Source organism: Mustela putorius, unplaced genomic scaffold (genome assembly GCF_011764305.1).
Source record: "Mustela putorius furo isolate JIRA1106 unplaced genomic scaffold, ASM1176430v1.1 tig00003962_pilon_pilon_pilon, whole genome shotgun sequence".
Classification (NCBI taxonomy): domain Eukaryota; kingdom Metazoa; phylum Chordata; class Mammalia; order Carnivora; family Mustelidae; genus Mustela; species Mustela putorius.
The window spans coordinates 18442181-18460915 of record NW_025422106.1 but is presented as its reverse complement, the minus strand read 5'-3'; the positions used below and the strand labels follow the sequence as shown (position 1 = coordinate 18460915).

The 18735-nt window shown below is 42.8% G+C and overlaps 1 protein-coding gene across 2 annotated transcripts in view; it reads right to left on the bottom strand.

Moving 5' to 3' along the window:
• MYO1D (myosin ID) overlaps window positions 1–18735 on the bottom strand; it is a 340193-nt gene that overhangs the window by 127165 nt on the left and 194293 nt on the right. For both annotated transcript variants that reach the window (XM_004747082.2, XM_004747083.3), the window contains 2 exons: window positions 18184–18288; window positions 5223–5336 (listed from right to left, as the gene is read on the bottom strand). In XM_004747082.2, the coding sequence (XP_004747139.1) occupies window positions 5223–5336; window positions 18184–18288 (219 nt within the window). The remainder of the gene's footprint in view (window positions 1–5222; window positions 5337–18183; window positions 18289–18735) is intronic.

Here is an 18735-nt window from a genome sequence, read left to right as displayed (position 1 = left end):
CTTCCTTCACAGATAGCTTTCTTCCCCCACCACCTTTTTTTAGATTCTATTTTTAAAAAGATTTTATGTATTTATTTGAGGAGAGAGTGCAGAGCGAGAGGGAACGAGTGCGGTGGGAAGGGGCAGAGGCATAGGGGGAAGCAGACTCCCTGCTGAGCAGGGACTTGAGCCCGGATCATGACCTCAGTTGAGGGCAGATGCTCAACTAACTGAGCCACCCAGGCGCCCCTCTCCTCCCCCTTCACTGAGGTATATATAACGTGCATTCAGCAGGGCACACATATCTCAAGGAAACTGCCCGATGAATTTGAATACATGCATACCCAAGTGTGACCACCACCAGCTCAAGCCATGGAGCTGGTCATTTCCAGCCCCCAGAAGGCTCTTTCCTTCCTGCTCATGTCTCTGTGTCTCTGCTCTTCCTTATGCCCCAAATACTTTCCCTCCAACTAAACATCTGGCTCATTTCTTAGCTCCTTCATGTCTCCGCTTGAATGTCAGCTTCAGAGTGAGGCCCAATCACCCTATTTGTAATTACAACACCTCTCACAGCTTCTATCTTCCCTCCCTAGTCTGTGTCTTCCTTTTCCCCTGCTGATGGATTATATGACGCGTGTGCGTATATACATGCACGTGTACATGCACATTTACACATAAGCCCAAAGTCTGCTACTCGCCACCAAAGTTTCATAAGGGCAGAAACGGACCATTTTGACCCTTCCATGCCATAATACCCATAGGTATGGCACATAACGAGTCCTCAGTGATCACTTATTGAAGGAAGACTTGAGTCACTGAGATTGTACATGCTGTAATGAGAAAATAGCGTCACAGCGGTCTGAAACCCCCAGTGAAGGCAATTCCCACACTGCTGTTCTAACCCAGGCATAACTGCCCATTAAGTGAGTCTCCTTAAGTCTCTGTTCATCGCACCTTAAGATCTAGCAGGAAGAAATGAGCACAAGGATGCTGCCGGAAACCAGTCTCAGAGGGGACGTGGCCCTGCTTCAGCCTGTCAGCGAGGAAGAGGCGCTCTTTCCCCAGCACACAGAGCCAGCGGGGTCTGTAGGGGGGAAGCGGTCACTTACCGTTACAGCCGAGCCCCTGGACGCTGGCTGATATGCCCATTAGCATTAAGGCCTGGGACACTTAGGTGCTACTACTGCTTTACACAAGTTCAATGGGTTGGGAGGTGTAAAGACAGTAAACCGGTTCAGTACTTTTTACGGTGCATTAGGAAAACAACAAATATTCACCCCGCGTTGCCGGCTGGAAGCAGTTAAAAGCCCTGGCGAAGACCAGGTTTAGAAGCTGATCAGACACAGAGCCAAACGAGAGCCTCGCTGAAACTCTCACCCGTGACGGGCATCCGTGAGCGCGAGCCAGGTCCTGTTTGACAAGAACTGGAATCCTGGAGGCCGGAACAGGAGGTGGGAAGGGTCCAAGGCCCCACGGATGCCTGATGAAGCTGGCCTATTTGAAGCACTTCTCTCCTGATGACCACCCCCAGCGAGCTCTGTGACCAAGGTCAAAAATGACTTGGGCCTAAGGACAGTGGCCAAAGACTGTAGAGGGAAGAGATCAATCATGTCCTAAATGAGCTGTAGTAATTATCCATGCCACACTAGGAAAAGTCAGGGAAGAAGATACGTGCAGACTAACAAGTGCTTGGGAAGGAGCTGCAGTACCGATGTGGGTCAAGCAGAACCAGTTGCCATGGTGAGGACTCATCTGGAGACTGTGCTCCATATGTTCCTGCAGGAGGACACCCCAGTGGTCTACTGGGCTGGCTGACGTAGACCCTAGCCTTGCGCTAGCCTGTGCTGTCTGGCAAGGACGGTGACTGGCAGGAGGAAGACGCTCAAGAGAGCAGCAGAGCCCCAGGAAGCGGCAGGCCCTCGACTCTCCCCTCGACTCTCCACGCACTCGTGCTGCTCAGGGGGCTCCGGGATAACACAGGCCCCGAAGGCTGCCTTAACCGCTGAATGGTAGCATTTCTTGGGTCTTTGCAAGATTCTTCTCCCTTACTACCATGTGTAATCTCATTAAAAACAAAACATTACTCAAGAGAGTGTATGGTCACAATCTGTTCCTTGGAGCCAGAAAAGCTTAAGTGAGACAGGAAAGGAGCCTGTGCAGAAGGAGGAGTGTGGGACCCTCAGCTGTCTGTTCTTACCAACTACTCTCACTTCTGAAAACTTTCCAACTTGATTCTACAACACGGCGTTCCTATAGTTCTCTTCTTTCCTAGAATAATTCATAACCTATGGAACTGAAGGGAAGCTACCGCTCATTCAGCGCAGGAAAGAGAGAAGCACATGGAGGCCCATTGAGAGATTTCCTTCTTACTCCATTTCCTTCAGCGATTCTTTCCCCACCGTTTAACAGGGAATGTTCTCGAATCATCTGGCCCCTTTCTCTCTCTGGACGCATAATTTCAGCCTCCAATTATACATGGATCCACTCTTAAGTTTTTATTTTAAGCGCTGAATTCTTCCCCCTTCCCCCATAATATTGGCCTTCCAATTTATCTGTGGAATGTACACTTCCAAGTTTCACCAGTGCCTGAAACTCAGCATGGCTAAAACTGACATTATGTCCTTTCTCCCTTCCCACTTTCTGCACTACTCTTACTAGCATTATCCATTGTTAAAAGTTCCCGTCTTAAGCTGTGTTTTAATTTCAAAATATTCCGATCACGCCAACAGTATAAAGAATAAAATAATAAAGACTCCTGTTTTCAATTTCAACACTTAACTATTTTGCCATATTTGTTTCAAACTCAAAAACATTTTTATAGATATGGTTGGAAGTCCCCCAGCCCATTCAGCCTGGCCCCTTCCTTAAGAGGCAGCCACTCCTCTGAGGTTGGTTTCTGCCAAAAGCAGATCCCAAGAGAAAGGCTGATAAACCCAGAGGACTGATTTGGAAGGTGCAGGGGCACTGGCAAGGGTGTGGGGAGGTGGTTTGGTGTGGGAAGATAGCCAGTGGGACCCAGTGTTAAATGAGCTACCACTGTGGGTAAGCTGAAGGCAAAGTGAGTTCTGGCAGCCTAAGGGAAGGCTTTTGACAAGAATGTTGACTGATGAAAGTGAGGCTGGGGTGCCCAGAAATAAGGGAATATAGGAGGACATGGGCAGAGTACTGACAACGTCTGTGATAGTGTGTGCCCATTCTTTTTTTTTTTTTTTTTAAGATTTTATTTATTTAAGAAGCCCCAGTGGACTAATGGATAAGGCATTGGCCTCCTAAGATTTTATTTATTTATTTAACAAAGATCACAAGTAGGCAGAGAGAGAGGAGGAAACAGGCTCCTTGCCAAGCAGAGAGCCCGATGGAGGGCTCAATTCCAGGACCCTGAGACCATAACCTGGGTAGAAGGCAGAGGCTTAACCCACTGAGCCACCCAGGTGCCCCGTGTGTGCCCATTCGGTTGACATTGCTTACTTTTACTGCAACTGTTAAACATCACTAATTTTTATATTAGATGATATTATTGATAACACTAACAACAATGATACTGGTGAAGGGGAACAGTGACTATAAATACACGCCAGTCAACATGAAAAAGGATGGTAGTTTGGGAAAATAACTTCAGTTCAAAGAGTTGTTTAGCTATTTATTTAATTTATATCGAGTGCTTTGATTGATCTCCCTTTCAATAAAAGGTAAAGAAATAAAACGCTGGTCACAATTCATGTTTTGTTTGGTTCCACACTTCATTTGACTTTGACAAAATCTGATTTTCTCCCGTACCTTCCTTCATCTCCTACTTTAAGATTGCAGTGATTAGGCTTAAATGATGATTGATATGTGAGATTACAAGCATTTGCTAAGAAGACTATATACAACCAAGAATGTCTTAGAATATCATTTTCTTCTTAGCTGCAATCTACTAGCCTTTCTATTGAAAGGGAGAAAGAGATGCATGTGTGTGTACAGGGTGGCAGTGGGGGGGGGCATGTAATCGAGACAAAGCTCGACCCCATAATCAGCCCTGCAGTGATATTCTAAATCATTTAGCAAAGCCAGGAATAGTTTGCTTTCTCTGTACCTCACAATCAACAGGACTCCTGATTTAACAGCACAGAACTACAAAACAAAATGTTTCCTGTTCCCTTTTGTAGAGACCAGAAGGATTTAAAATAATCTTGAAACGATATTCCTCATAGATTCTATTATTGGACAGACAGACCTCCTTCCTTAGGAACTAGCAGACAGAAAAATCACCTGACTCTCGAAAAGATCTTGTAGTCAGCAGGATGTTTCTGAAGAATTAAAACAGACAGTCACTTGTAAAGCAGACCACGTACAGCAGGAGGAAAATTAAAAAAAAAAAAAAACAAAAAATAACTTATATTGAGATTCAAGGAGATATCCACTAAATTTCGTATTTCAAATGAGAAATGATTACAGAACTTGAAAACCCCCTGGAGGACAACTGAGTGGGTTTAGATCAGAGGCAAAATATACTGGTGAAAAGAACTTCCGGAAACAACATAAATTTTACATCTGAAAGAGAGATAATGTTTTCATGAAGTAATTCTGTACTGTTTTTCTCCTAATTCCATTTCTCTATAAAAACAAACCTCTTGAAAGCAAGTAAGAAAATATATTATATGCCACATTTAAGCAGTAGGTAGGATTAGGAATAGAGAAAGGCTATGTAGAATAGGGAGTCCTTAATGTTTGTTTTTTAAAAATGCCTTCATTAATCTATTGGAAACTTTGGATCCTTTCTCCTTTTTTTTTGGAAGATTTTATTTATTTATTTGACAGAGATCACAAGTAGGCAGAGAGGCAGGCAGGGGGGGCGCGGGGAAGTAGGCTCCCTGCTGAGCAGAGAGCCTGGGGCTGATCCCAGGACCCTGGGGTCATAACCCGAGCCTAAGGCAGAGGATTTAACCCACTGAGCCACCCAGGCACCGCCCCCCCCACCACCCCGGCTTTTTGTTAAAGTACTCTCCATACCCAACAGGCAGCCTGAACTCATGACCCCAAGATGAAGAGTCGCACGCTCTACCAACCAAGCCAGCCAGGTATGCCTGGATCCTTCTTACAGAAAATTGTACATTTGTACAAGACACAAGATGGGCATAAAATTTCAGGAATTCATGGGCTCCCTAGAGCTCCAAAGGTTGTAGTGATCAGTCTACTGACCCACTAGTGGTCCAAGAACACCAGGTTAAGACTCCATCCTTCAGGAAGCAGAGAACACTTACGTTGTACAGAGGAATGGTCTTCATCACCTTGTACTGTTTAGTGGGATCCATCTTATAGAGGTGACGATCGGTGACAAAAATCGCTCGGTCTTCCACCTTACTAAATCGATTCACCTATAAGAAAACAAACCAATAAGCCATCATATTCATCAAGAATGAAATCAAATGATCCACAGGAAATTATCTATCTAGGGGCAGAGGCAGCTGGCTGGGAGACACATTCCTTTTTTTTTTTTTTTTTTAAGATTTTATTTATTTATTTGACAGACAGAGATCACAAGTAGGCAAAGAGGCAGGCAGAGAGAGAGAGAGGGAAGCAGGCTCCCTGCTGAGCAGAGAGCCCAATGCGGGACTCGATCCCAGGATCCTGAGATCATGACCTGAGCCGAAGGCAGCGGCTCAACCCACTGAGCCACCCAGGCGCCCAGGGAGACACATTCTTTAACAGATTATGTACCATTCTCCAGGATGAACAGAGATCTATAAGGACTCACAGTCTCCAGATTTACAGGATTTTACAGTTTAAATTTCACCATTTAATTCAACAGGAAAAACAACAAAAACATATAAGAATTAAAGGACTAAAAACATGTGACCCAGATACTGTAAAGAAAATGAAAAGAGAACCCAGAAACTAAGGAGCAAATGTCTTGCATATCACATTTCTGTTAAGGGACACAATTGTATGTCTAAGAGAATAGAACATACACTGTATCTAGAATATATATCTCCATAATAAAAAGACAAAAAAAAAAAAAGAATAAAGGATTTGAACAGACATTTCTCCAGAGAAGATACACAAATAGCCAATAAGCACATGAAAAGATGCTTGACATTAGTAGTCACCAGGGAAACGTAAGTCAGAACCCCGGGGAGATACCACTTCACACTCACCAGAATGGTAATAATAACAAAGATAGATAATAACAAACGCTGGCCAGGATGTGGAGAAATTGGAGCCCTCCTCATTAAGGGGTCGTAACGGTCGGAATATGAAATGATGCAGTCACTTTGGAAAAGAGTCTGGCAGGGCCTTTAGTGGTTAAATCTAGAATTACCATCTGACCCAGAAATTCACTCGCAGGTGTATAAGGGAACTGAAGACATATCCACAGGAAAACTTGGGCGTGAAAGTCTTTAATCATGACAGAGACAACATCAATGTCCATTAACTGACGAACCGATAAATAAAATAGGATATATCCACACCATGGAATACAACTGGTCAGCAAGAAGAAATAAGTGGAAAAACATGATGCTGAGTCAAAGAAGTCAGGCCCAGAGGACCACGCTGCAAGACTTCATTCACATGTAATCTCCAGAATAAGCCAATCTGTAGAAACAGAAAGGAGGTTATTGGTTGCCTAGGGCTGGAAGAGATGGAAGGTTAGGAAGGATGACAGCTAAGGGTTGGGGGTTTCTTTTTGAAAACTGATGGTGGTGATGGATCTACAGCTCTGTGAACACACTGAAAGCCGATGGTTTGTATACTTGAAAATGGGGAGTGGTATGCACGCAATTAGATCGCAATAAAGCTGTAAAAAATCTAAGTCCTATCAGAAACGACTCATTCTGCCCCTTTTCTAATTCCCTAAAAGCATAATGAGTATGTCATTAAATCTACATGTTTGGGGGCGCCTGTGTGGCTCAGTCGTTAAGTGTCTGCCTTCAGCTCAGGTCATGATCCTGGGGTCCTGGGACTGAGGCTGGTGTCAGGCTTCCTTCTCAACAGGGAGCTGCTTCTCCCTCTGCCCCACCCCTCCTAGGTCATGCTCGCTCTCTTTCTCTCTCTGGCAAAAATAAATAAATAAAATATTTAAAAATCCATTTGTTCAAAAGTGGGACAGTGCCTTCCTAGTGCCTATGGCATGAATTATGGCACGAATGCCTCATAATTACCACTGTCCAAAACAAGAGAGGGCTACATGGAAAGAGAGGGCCACATGTCCTATCCTGCAGATAGGACAGGATCCGATGCAAGGTGGACCCCTACTGTGGGTGTGGTAGAGGGGGTTCCTGCTTTGAATATGATGACTCGAGGTTTCTAAGGTCCCCTCCCGCTCAGATCCTAGGATTCCTTTATCTGACTTTCAAGAGTTTTTCTATTTGTCACTATTCTCCTTTTCATTTATTTTTTTTCTTTTAAAGACTTATTTTCTTTTTTAGTAATCTCTACACCCAACATGGGGCTCGGATTTATAACCCCGAGATTAAGAGTCCCATGCTCTACTAAGCCAGCCAAGCACCCCACTATTCTCCTTTTTAAACTTTATTTCTTTACGGGCTCTGCTCCGATCTAACAGGTTTCCTCACGTTATGCTCTCTCTTAAATGTTTATGATTTTCCACTCTCCTTTTTAGCTTTCTGCATTTTAAGATAATGCTCAAATTCTCATTTCATTATAAAACTGCTAAAATTTCTAAAGTAAAAAAAAACGATTACCCTTTCCTCTCACCTTCTATTACATAATTTGGATACATACAGAGTTAAGACTAAAACAAGAAAATGAACATCGTAACCAAAGGGCACAGGGTTCTTCTTTTAAAGCAGGATACTCAAGCATGACGAGCTGTTGTCTAAGCACTTTTGCTAACATGAAATGCTCCCTCCTATCCCAAATGCCTTTTTTTTTTGAAAGAAAGACAGGGCAGGTTTGCTGATGTTTATAAATTCCAAGACAATACAGTTAAATCTAACCTTAGTCTCTAGCTTCTCACTGTGAAGTTCAGTTAGTATCTACACTTCTTTACTAAAAGGGCAAACGTTTTCATTTAATAACTGTAAAGTTTTACAAGGACACTTGTAATTTTGGGGCCGTGGATGCATGTTAGGAATACATTTGATAAAACAGTTGTGTAGAACACTGTGTTTTTAAACTTGTAGTTGAAGCTCTGTTTGGCACAGGATGCTGATTCTACTTACGAATTTTGTGATAAGCTACTATAACCTCACGAACGTAGATCTAAGTAACTCAGCCACTATTAAAAGATTATACAGGTTACCTGAAGATTGGCAGTATATGAAAAAGCTGCTTCCCTTGTAAAATAGCTACAAATAGGTTACCAAAATAGTGACAAATAAAACTTAGGAATTTACTTGAAAACAAAGTAAAAATCTCATATTCAGCTGTATGATTTTTTTTTTTTAAATGAAGATCAAGAAACAGCAAAACTACTTTATGGTACAGAAGAGTGTCAGAAGAGTGGTTGTCCTTGGTACGGGGAGGGCTTGGATGGGAAAGGGCACGAGAAAGCTTTTCAGGGTAATGGAAATGTTCTCTATCTGGACAGGGTTGTGATTTACATGGGTGTACACACTCATCAAAATCAGTGAACTCTATACTATCCGGGCATCTCCTTGTATATAAATTATACCTCAATACAAGTACATGAACAAAACACCGTAACATCTCAAATATCCAGGACAGAGCCATATTTACTGCCTTCTTATTTCACAGACAGGAATCCTGTCTTCCAGCCAGGCTGGAAGTTCCCCGAGGGTCGTTATCATCTGATGGCTTTTTTCTTATACCTCACAGCCCCCAGTACAGAAGTGGGCAGCCCATAGAGTTTACTCTACCCTTGCAGATCTGTTGGTTTTGAAAGCAATTCCAATCCGACAGGATAATTTCAAGAGGAGCTTCTCCCCACATGAGCCAATCAGTGTTGATGACTGGAAAACACGGCAGCACACTGGGGAGGCTGCATAATGTGTGGAAAAAAATGTCCCAAGTGGCAAATGATAGCACTTTTGTTCAATAGCTTAAGTCCCCAATGCCTGGTGTGGTCTTGGAAAACCTCCATTTCTGCTGAAGAAAGAGGAAGTGGGGACTCTGCTCTCTTCTTTCTGAGGCTGGAAGACTATCAGGAAGCGATCTCTTCAATACAAAGCTCCCTAATACAGCAGGCACTATGAAAACACATGTATTGGGGGGCGCCTGGGTGGTTCAGTCGGTTAAGCGTCTGCCTTCAGCTCAGGTTGTGATCCCCTGGTCCTGGGATTGAGCTCTGTGTCAGGCTCTCTGCTCAGTGGGAAGCCTGCTGCTCGCTCTGCCCTTCCCCCTGCTTGTGCTTTCTCTCCAAAATAAATAAAATCTTAAAAAAAAAAATAAAAGCACATGGATTGCTCATTGGGAATTATTTATTCTCATGGTTGGACTAGCTGAAATTTATTTGTACTTTTTTTTAATCCCATAAAGAGTCTTTTCCATGAGTTAATTTTTTCCTTCAGAGTCTGTATTTCTGGAGGGCAAGACATTGCCAGCAGCCGTCACTACAATACTCTGTACACAGAGTATGGACAGGCCAGAGAAACTGTCCTGAGCGAATCTGGGAGAAACCTTTGTGTCTGTACTTGCAACGCTGTATTGGTCATATTACCCTTATAAAATCCTTAGTTTCACGCTTTCATTGAGAAAAGGGTCTTTCTATAATCACACATCTCAAAATGGTATTGCTATATTTTTACATCCGGCACATTGCTACAATTGATTAGAAAAAAGTTATACTGGTAAGCATTTCCTTATATTAAATAATTTGATAATTTCTTTTTCTCAAAATGGCAATGTGCACTTTTAAGCACTGTATAAACTGCTAATATTTGAAGGAATGATGCCCTTGGTTATAGTAAGAATCTGAGACTAGTAGATGGGGTTGAGCTAGGTAAGGAACAAACACGTGAAAATAATTTCATATAAAGATAAGCATAAAGAAAAAAATCTAGGTAATGGGATTGGGAGAAAATACACGTGTGATTCAGTAGAGTGCTACTTTATGAGAGAGTCAGAGAATGCCCAATTTATAGGTAAATCTTTCTCTGATAGGCAGAATTAACCACAGGCCATTTTATAAATAAGGAATGAATTACATGCTGACTGGGATGTTTCAATCCTAGATTTGGGTAATACTTAAATCAAAACTGAGCACAGGGGCACCTGGGTGGCTCAGTGGGTTAAGCCTCTGCCTTCGCTTCAGGTCATGATCCCAGGGTTCTGGGATCGAGCCCCATCTGGCTCTCTGCTCAGCAGGGAGCCTGCTTCCCACCCCCTGCCTGCCTCTCTGCCTACTTGTGATCTCTCTCTCTCTCTCTGCCAAATAAAAAATAAAAATCTTAAAAAAAACAACTGAGCACAAAAACATTTCTGAACAACTATAAAGTCATATCTCTCAGTGATTAGAGGGAAAAGCAAAGCAAAACAACAAAGAACTATAAACCCCTCCCCTAAGCAAAACAGAAGGCAAACCTGAGATAATATCTCCCCCTCCCCCCCGCCCCCGCTCCCCAGATCACATCTTCAAGATGCAAACAAAGAAGTTAGAGACTAATTGGTATGCACTGTTGCCTTTGCTGGTTGTACAGCTAACTAAATTAGGGTAGGTAAGTCAGGACACAGCTTGGTATGCTGCTGTAGGTAGGAGCACAAACTAAAATGTAGGTTTGCAACAGTCTTCTCCCCTCTGCCTCATAGTTTTAGAGATCCATCAATTTGGCAAACACTGCTTTTGTAACCAAAGCATATTTTTCAGTCTTCAACTCGACAAAAATGGTATCTGTAATTAAGAGTAAAGTAGAGTGTATGTGGGAAACTAATGACTGCTCTTGGCAGTGATTATCTACATCACATAGCAATGATTTTGGCCATAAGAGAGATTTGGCCCTTGTTAGAGGGCTCGAAACAAGGTGACTGTAGAGCTCCTGAGTTAGCATTTTTCTAAGTTGTTCTGGACAACCCCAGCCTCATGAGATGCTTTGTGAGAGAAAGGGTTCCAAGTCAGGGTGGCTGGAGGAACCTTGCAAACCACAGCCTCCCCTAAGATACTCGTAACCCACGAATGTATTAGAGGCTCTGAGCATTCTGCACTTAAAGAACATATTGGACTGCTTTACCCAGCATTTCCCACAGATGATACAAGGCAACCTTCTTATAAACACATGAATAAATCCAACAGCACACTGGTTTCTGAAACACATGGGGGAGGACATTTGCATGCATGTTAGAGCATCTGTATGCATGTTAGAGCAGGAGGACGAGAGGACATCTAGAGTGGAATGTGGGTCAAAAGCAACAGTAGTGTTCCTCATCTTTGGCCAAATCACCTAAGAAATAGAGGTGTGTTGCCCGAGAGTACAAGAAAAGCGCGTTGCCTAATTTCGCAAGGTCGCACAAGAGTCAAAAACAACAGGCCTTCTTTGGAGAACAGTGTGGAGATTCCTCAAGAAATTAAAAATAGAACTTCCCTATGACCCTGCAATTGCACTCCTGGGTATTTACCCCAAAGATACAGATGTCGTGAAAAGAAGGCCCATCTCTACCCCAATGTTTATAGCAGAATGGCCATGGTTGCCAAACTGTGGAAAGAACCAAGATGCCCTTCAACGGACGAATGGATAAGGAAGATGTGGTCCATATACACTATGGAGTATTATGCCTCCATCAGAAAGGATGAATACCCAACTTTTGTAGCAACATGGACAGGACTGGAAGAGATTATGCTGAGTGAAATAAGTCAAGCAGAGAGAGTCAATTATCATATGGTTTCACTTATTTGTGGAGCATAACAAATAGCATGGTGGACATGGGGAGTTAGGAGAAGGGAGTTGGGGAAAATTGGAAGGGGAGGTGAACCATGAGAGACTATGGACTCTGAAAAACAATCTGAGGGGTTTTAACTGGTGGGGAGGTGGGAGGTTGGGGGAACCAGGTGGTGGGTATTAGAGAGGGCACGGATTGCATGGAGCACTGGGTGTGGTACATAAACAATGAATACTGTTATGCTGAAAATAAATAAAAAATAAATTAAAAAAAAAAACAATAGGCCTGCCACGATGATAAAAGTGGGGAGTACTTTCCTTTTTGTGATCTGTCCATGAGTTAGCTTAGAAACCAAAGGCAAAAACCTCAAAGCAGCCATTTTACTGAAGGGCTGTTTAGAAATATTACATTCCTTTTTATATAAAAACATAATTTCTAATGAGAACAGGTCACACACCCCTAGCTTGTGCTTAGCAACCCAAATCATCCTTAAAACAGATTGAGTGGGAACGACATCCTGTCCCAAAGAAGGAGCTTTAAGCTGCGTTACAGCAGAATCGAAGTGGCAAAGAGAAAATGTTAACAAACACACATCAATTTGTAAATTCAAATTTAATTAAAATAATGATGGCAAAGAAACACCTTTTCTTTCTCATAAATTCATAAGGTAATAAAAAAAAACTGGATCACAGACTCATTGTTAGAAGAGATCTCACCTTATTTCTTCCGGGATCCATGCTAAAATCCTCAACCAAAGAAAACTCCCTATCACCTGGCTCTTGCCCAGATCCTTTTGGCGATCTATTTATAGTCTTAGTCAACACCACAGGGGGTCAGAGCTAAAGGTCCCCTGAAGAGTCAGACCAACAGAAAACACATTCTGGGCGAGTGTAGCTATTTGCAGAAGTCTCCAACCTTAAAGGACCTTTTATAACTGTAGTTAATGGAAAGTGGTTGTTCTCAAAAGAATCAAAGCATAAAGAAGGAGGCCTTACTGAAATCATGTCAAGCTTACCTTGGCACATGCTTGGAATTAAATAATTTCTGGAAAGACATTATCTAAACTCAACACCAAAACCCCCAAACAATCTGACTGGAAAATAGACAGAAGACCCGTATAGACATTTTGCCAAAGATGTGCTGATGGCCAGCAGACTCGTGAAAAGATGCTCAACTTCACTCATCATCAGGGACGTGCAATCAGAACCACAATGAGCTATCCCCTCACACCTGTCAGAATGGTTAGAATCAAAGACAAGAGGGGCGCCTGGGTGGCTCAGTGGGTTAAAGCCTCTATCTTCGGCTCAGGTCATGATCCCACGGTCCTGGGATTGAGCCCCACATCAGGCTCCCTGCTCAGCGGAAAGCCTGCTCCCCCCCTCCCCCGCCCTTCTCTGCCTGCCTCTCTCCCTACTTGTGATCTCCGTCAAATGAATAAATAAAATCTTAAAAAAAAAAAAAGAATCAAAGACAAGAAAAAACAAGTACTGGTGAGGATGTGGAGAAGAAGGAACCCTCACGCACTGTTGGCGGGAATGTAATTTGGTGCAGTCACTGCGGAAAACAGTATGTGCCTCAAAAAATTAAAAATAGAAATACCATATGGTCCAATAATTCTACTACTGGGTGGATATTTATGCAAAGGAAATGAGAATACTAATTTAAAAAGATATTTGCACCCTTATGTTTATTGTGGTATTATTTACAACAATAAAAGTATGGAAGCAATTTAAGTGCCATCAATAAACAGATAAGGAAAATGTGTTATATACACACACACACACACACACAAACATACACACAGAATAACACAGCCATAAAAACAATGAGATCTTGCCATTTGCAACAACATAAATGAACACGGAGGTATTATGTGACATGAGATAAGTCAGACTGAGAAAGACAACGGCCGATGATTTCACTCATACGTGGGATTTAAAAAACAACAAATAAATACACAAAAAGCAGAACCGGATCTGTAAATGCAGAGGAAAAAACCCCAAACTCATGGTTGCCAGAGGGAAGGGGCGGAGGGGCGTGGGAGAAGAAGGCTTCCAGTTACGGAGAGAAGTTGTTAGGGGTAAAGGGACGACAGAGGAAACACAGTCCGTGATGTTGCAATGGTGTGGTTCGGCGACCGGTGGTAGCTGTCATCAGTGAGCACAGTGTAATGTGTAGAGTTGCTGACTCACTACGTTGTACTTTAATGTAACATGATGTGTCAACTATACTCAAATTAAGAAAAACTAAGCTATAGTGTGAAGAAATATTATTTTTTATTGACTTTGGAAGCACAGGAGCATGACTAAGAATTTTCGGCCTTTATCCAGCAGGACCCAGGGAGAGACATGCGGTCAGACATCACACTGTCATCACTGGAAAGACAGAATCAGACACCAGGCTTTTCCAAAGCAGATGACATAATTCTCAAAACCACTCGACACTCTTCGATTGTTCTGATTACTAACCTGACTTCTCACATAGCTTGATACTAGAAAGGAAGTACCCTAGAGAGTAGATATGAGAGTCCACTAGCATGGTATGTTCCTTTGTGGAATTCACACATTGACACTGCGGCTCATACACTGTTTTATGTCTGATTCTGGCCCACAAGAGCCACTCTTGATGATCTGATCACCTCCAGGTCCACTTATAAAATAGCTTCTGGATCTATGAGCTCAGAATTAGACTCCACTTGGTTAACCACCCAACTGCCAGCAAGCTTTCCTACTTCATTCTGATTTCTTTTTTTTAAAGCTACTCTCTATTTTGTTAGTCTACATTATGTAGAGGTGATCTCCTCTTCCTTAGAATGTTTGAATACCCCTACCCCTGGTCACCAACATTCTATGGTCTTTTTCCGTTAACGGACTAATGTAGTACTTCATGTAAGTGGAATCACACAGTATTTGTCTTTGTGTCTTATTCACCTAGACGGTATCTTCAAGGTCATCCATGCTGTGGGCATGTACTTCCTTCCTCTTTATGCTTAATAAGTATCCCTCTGCCTGGATACACATGTCCTTTCCTTTCCTTCCTTCCTTCCCTTCTTTCTCTCTCTCCCTTTTTTCTCTCCTTCCTTCCTTCTTTCCCTCCCTCTCTCTTTCTCTTTCCTTCCTTCCCTCCCTCTTTTTTTCTTTTTCCTTCCTTTCTCCCTTCCTTTTCCTCCCTTCCAAGAATCCCAACCAGGCTCCAAACCTAGCACAGAGCCTGACGGGGGTGCTCCATCTCATGACCCTAACCTCAGAACCTGAGCTGAAATCAAGAGTCACATGCTTTAAATGAGTGAACAACCCAGGTGCCCCGGATATATGTCTTCTTTATTCATCTGTCCATGGACATTTGAGTGGTTTTCATCTTTAACTACCGTGAATGCTGCTATGAGTGTTGGCGTACACTCAATTATCGTTTTGAGAGATTTAAATAATAAGAAAGCTACTACGTACTTATACATGAGGCCACCATTCTCCTTGCTCCTCATTCCTTGGTTATGCCCACATTACCATCTGGAACCACTTTCCTTCCGCCTGAAGGCCATTCTCTAGCATTTCCTGTAGTGTGTATTTTTAGATATGCTCAAAGACGTCTTTATTTCGCTTTGGTTTTTAAAAGCTATATTTGCTGGTTGCAGAATTGTAGGTTGACAGCTGTTCTTTTCCTTCAGTGAAAGAAGTTTTAAAGCTGTTGCCCCACTGTCTTTTTGCTTGTCCTGTTTCTGACAAGAAATCTGATGCATTCTCACCTTTCTCTTCTGTGTTTTTTTTCATTACTGCTGCATTTAAGGTATTTGTTCATGTTGTGCCTCCATATGGTGTTCTTCCTGTCTCTTGTGTTTGAGGTTTGTTGAGTTCCTTGGGTCTAAGAGTTTGCAGTTTTCACTGAATTTGGAAAAATTTCAGCCATTATTTCTTCAAATATTTTGAATTCCCCCTTCTCTTCCCTCCAACTCGGAGCTCCACGTGCCCGTATATTGGGCTACTGGACATTGGCTCACAGGGCCCCAATATTTTGCTCTTCTTTTTTTAGGGTGGTTGCATCTTCCTCCCTTTGCTCTGAATAAAACTACCTTATTCAAGGTAGTTTTGAAACTACCTTGAATAAGGTAGTTTTATTGTTCTTTCTTCAAGTTTATTAATCTTTCTTCTGCAACATCTAAACTGTTTTTAATCTCATCAAGTATATTTAAAAAAATCTGAGATGCTGTGTTTTCTATCTCTATCCATAACATACACATAACAATTATTTTAGTGACCTTGTCTTTTAATTCTATAATCTACGTCAGTCCTGGATCCTTTTGAATGACTGACTTTTCTTCTCATTATCGGTTAGAGTCTCCTGCTGCTTTTGTAGACCTGGTAATTTTGGATCCAATGTCATGCTTCTGAATCTTCTCTTTTGGGTGCGGGTGAGTTCCTATTCTTGGGTATATCTTTGAACACTGTTCTGGGACACCGTTAGGTTGCTTGGAAAGAGTCTGATTCTTTTGAGTCATGTTTTCAAGATTTGCTGGGTGGGATTAGGGCAGTGTTTAGTCAAGGGCTAATTCCTCCCCATGACCTGTACTGTCCATACTCTACCAAGCATCCCATGAATCACGAGTGTTTCCCATGGCCTGTGGGAGTAGGTACTACCTGTAAGTACTTGGTTCTGGTTGCTGCCTGCCTTCCCTCTGGGGTGATTCTTGCGCTGGCCTTGGGCATTTTCCTCATATGCACACACTGAGTTCTGCTCAGCTCAGGCAAATACCTGTTGCGGACCGCTTGAGGCTATCCAGGGTCTCTCCATACTCTCTGTGCCGCCTGCTCTTCTCTGGCACTCTCCTCTGCAAACTCTAGCTGCCCTAGTGTCTCCCGGCTCAGCCCTCTTGTTTCTGTCAGGGAGTCCATTAAGCTCCACCTGGGTTCCCCCAATCCCACCAGAGACTAGAATGTTTCTCCAGGAAGTCAATCAGCTGCCTGTAGGGCTCACTTGTCTGTTTCTCGTATCTTGATGTGCAGTGACCGAAGAACCATTGTTTCATAGATTCTGTCCTTTTAGTTTTTATTTTTTGAACATATTTCCTCCTTTTGCTCATCGTATAGCTATGTTGTATTTTACTGGGCACAAACACAATTATCTACTAATCTCATGATATATTAATGGTATTTTTTTCTAGTTTTTTGGCAATTACAATGTACAAAAGTACATCTTTGGAAGTATGTGTGAATATATCATAGGATAAATCCTGAGTTCTGGAATTCCTAGAGTAAGTGGTCTGGGCATTTAAAATTTTGGTAGCTCTTGCCAAACTGTTCACTCAAAAGGTCTGTATCTTATCAACAGTTTTTCCCTAAATTTCGTGCAAACACTGGTTATCAATGTGTTAAAGTTTGCCGATTACAGTGGAAAAATATTTCATTATTTTGATCTGAATAATACAGCAACTGTGTACTTTTTCAATATTTGAAACAAAATACCCCAAGTCACCCACACTTGGGCTTTTGTTATGAGGTAAATCTTTTATCATTTCCTTCATTCCTACTTTGGATACTGGCATATTTATGTCAATATTTCTTCCGGGGTCAATCTAGGAAATTTTTTAAAAAGATTTATGTATTTATCTTAGAGTGAGAGACAGAGAGAGCAGGAGAGGGAGAGGGAGAGAGAGAATACCAAGCAGATTCCCCGCTGAGTGTGGAGCCCAGTGCGGGGCTTGATCCCAGGACCCTTAGATCATGACCTGAGCTGAGATCAAGAGTGGGATGCTTAATCAACTGAGCCACTCAGGCACCCCAGAAATTCACCTGTTTCATTAATATTTGGAAATTTATCTGCCTAATTTTCACAAAATGCTTTTTAAAAAATTAATCATCACAACTTCCTCTCTATTTTGTGAAAAGCATTTTGAAGTTTTGAAAAACCGACCAAGTCTCCTGCCTTCCCCTCTCCGACTTCCACACTTCACTAGCCCCACGGACATCATCTGTAGCCAAGTTAACAGTCCACACACCCGTCTTGCCTCAGGTAGACAACGACTAGATTCGCAGCACGTGTAACTTGTCCCCCCGCCCCCCCAAATTCTCTGTCCTCCCTTTTCTAGACTCTGTTCTTCCTTCCTTCTTCCCCACCTTTAAAATAATGATCAAACATGTACAAGAAGTACGGGATGACCATGAGCTACAAGGCAGACCAGTACATGCTGGGAAAAGACAGGTGAGCCATAAAGTTACCAGTGTTGGAACACAGGGAGGAACCCCCCAAAACCAAATATGTCCACTTCCTACCCCCCGCAGCCACAGTCACCTTGGCCACTGCACCCCGGCCCCAGCACGGGCGGGCGGCACTCAGTGTCGGAGAGCTGGGGGCTGCGGTCCCATTTTAGTGCCTTCACAGGGCCTCTGAACCCAACCCCGTCTCCCCTGGAAGGGGGGCCGCCCCAGCCCGCCTCACCTTACGGACGTGACAGGAAAAGAGGACATTCATGTATTTGTCCTTCCGTTTCAGCTCATTTGCGACGGGGACAAAAGTGCCTGAGGTCTGAGGTGTGTCTGGCTTCTGAAAGAAAAGGGGAAAGTGATGAAAAGAATCTGCTTAGCATTTTAGAGGAAAAGGCAATCTCTCCGTGGCCTGGCTTTCCAACCCTGCTCAGACCCTTCTCGGCAGGCGTACTTTAATCTCCCGTCGCAGCTGCCCGGCTGCCACAGGGGTGTTAACGCCACCGAAAGGCCTATAAAACTTATAAAATACAGAATGGAAGGGAGGGTGAAATGCAGCTCTGGGAATAATTAATATAAAGGTGGTAATTAAAAACAGCTGCTGAATTATGCAAGGGAAGGTTCAAATGCTCAAAAAGTGGTTTTGGAGTGTGCCTCGTACGTATGGCGCGGAGCAGCAGACAGCCCTTTTAAAGCAAGGGAAACATCAAACACCACACAGTTGGAAGCAACAAAATCCTTCAGTTCAGTATCGCCCATAGCAGTTTAGTTTCTGTAGGGGTCTTGT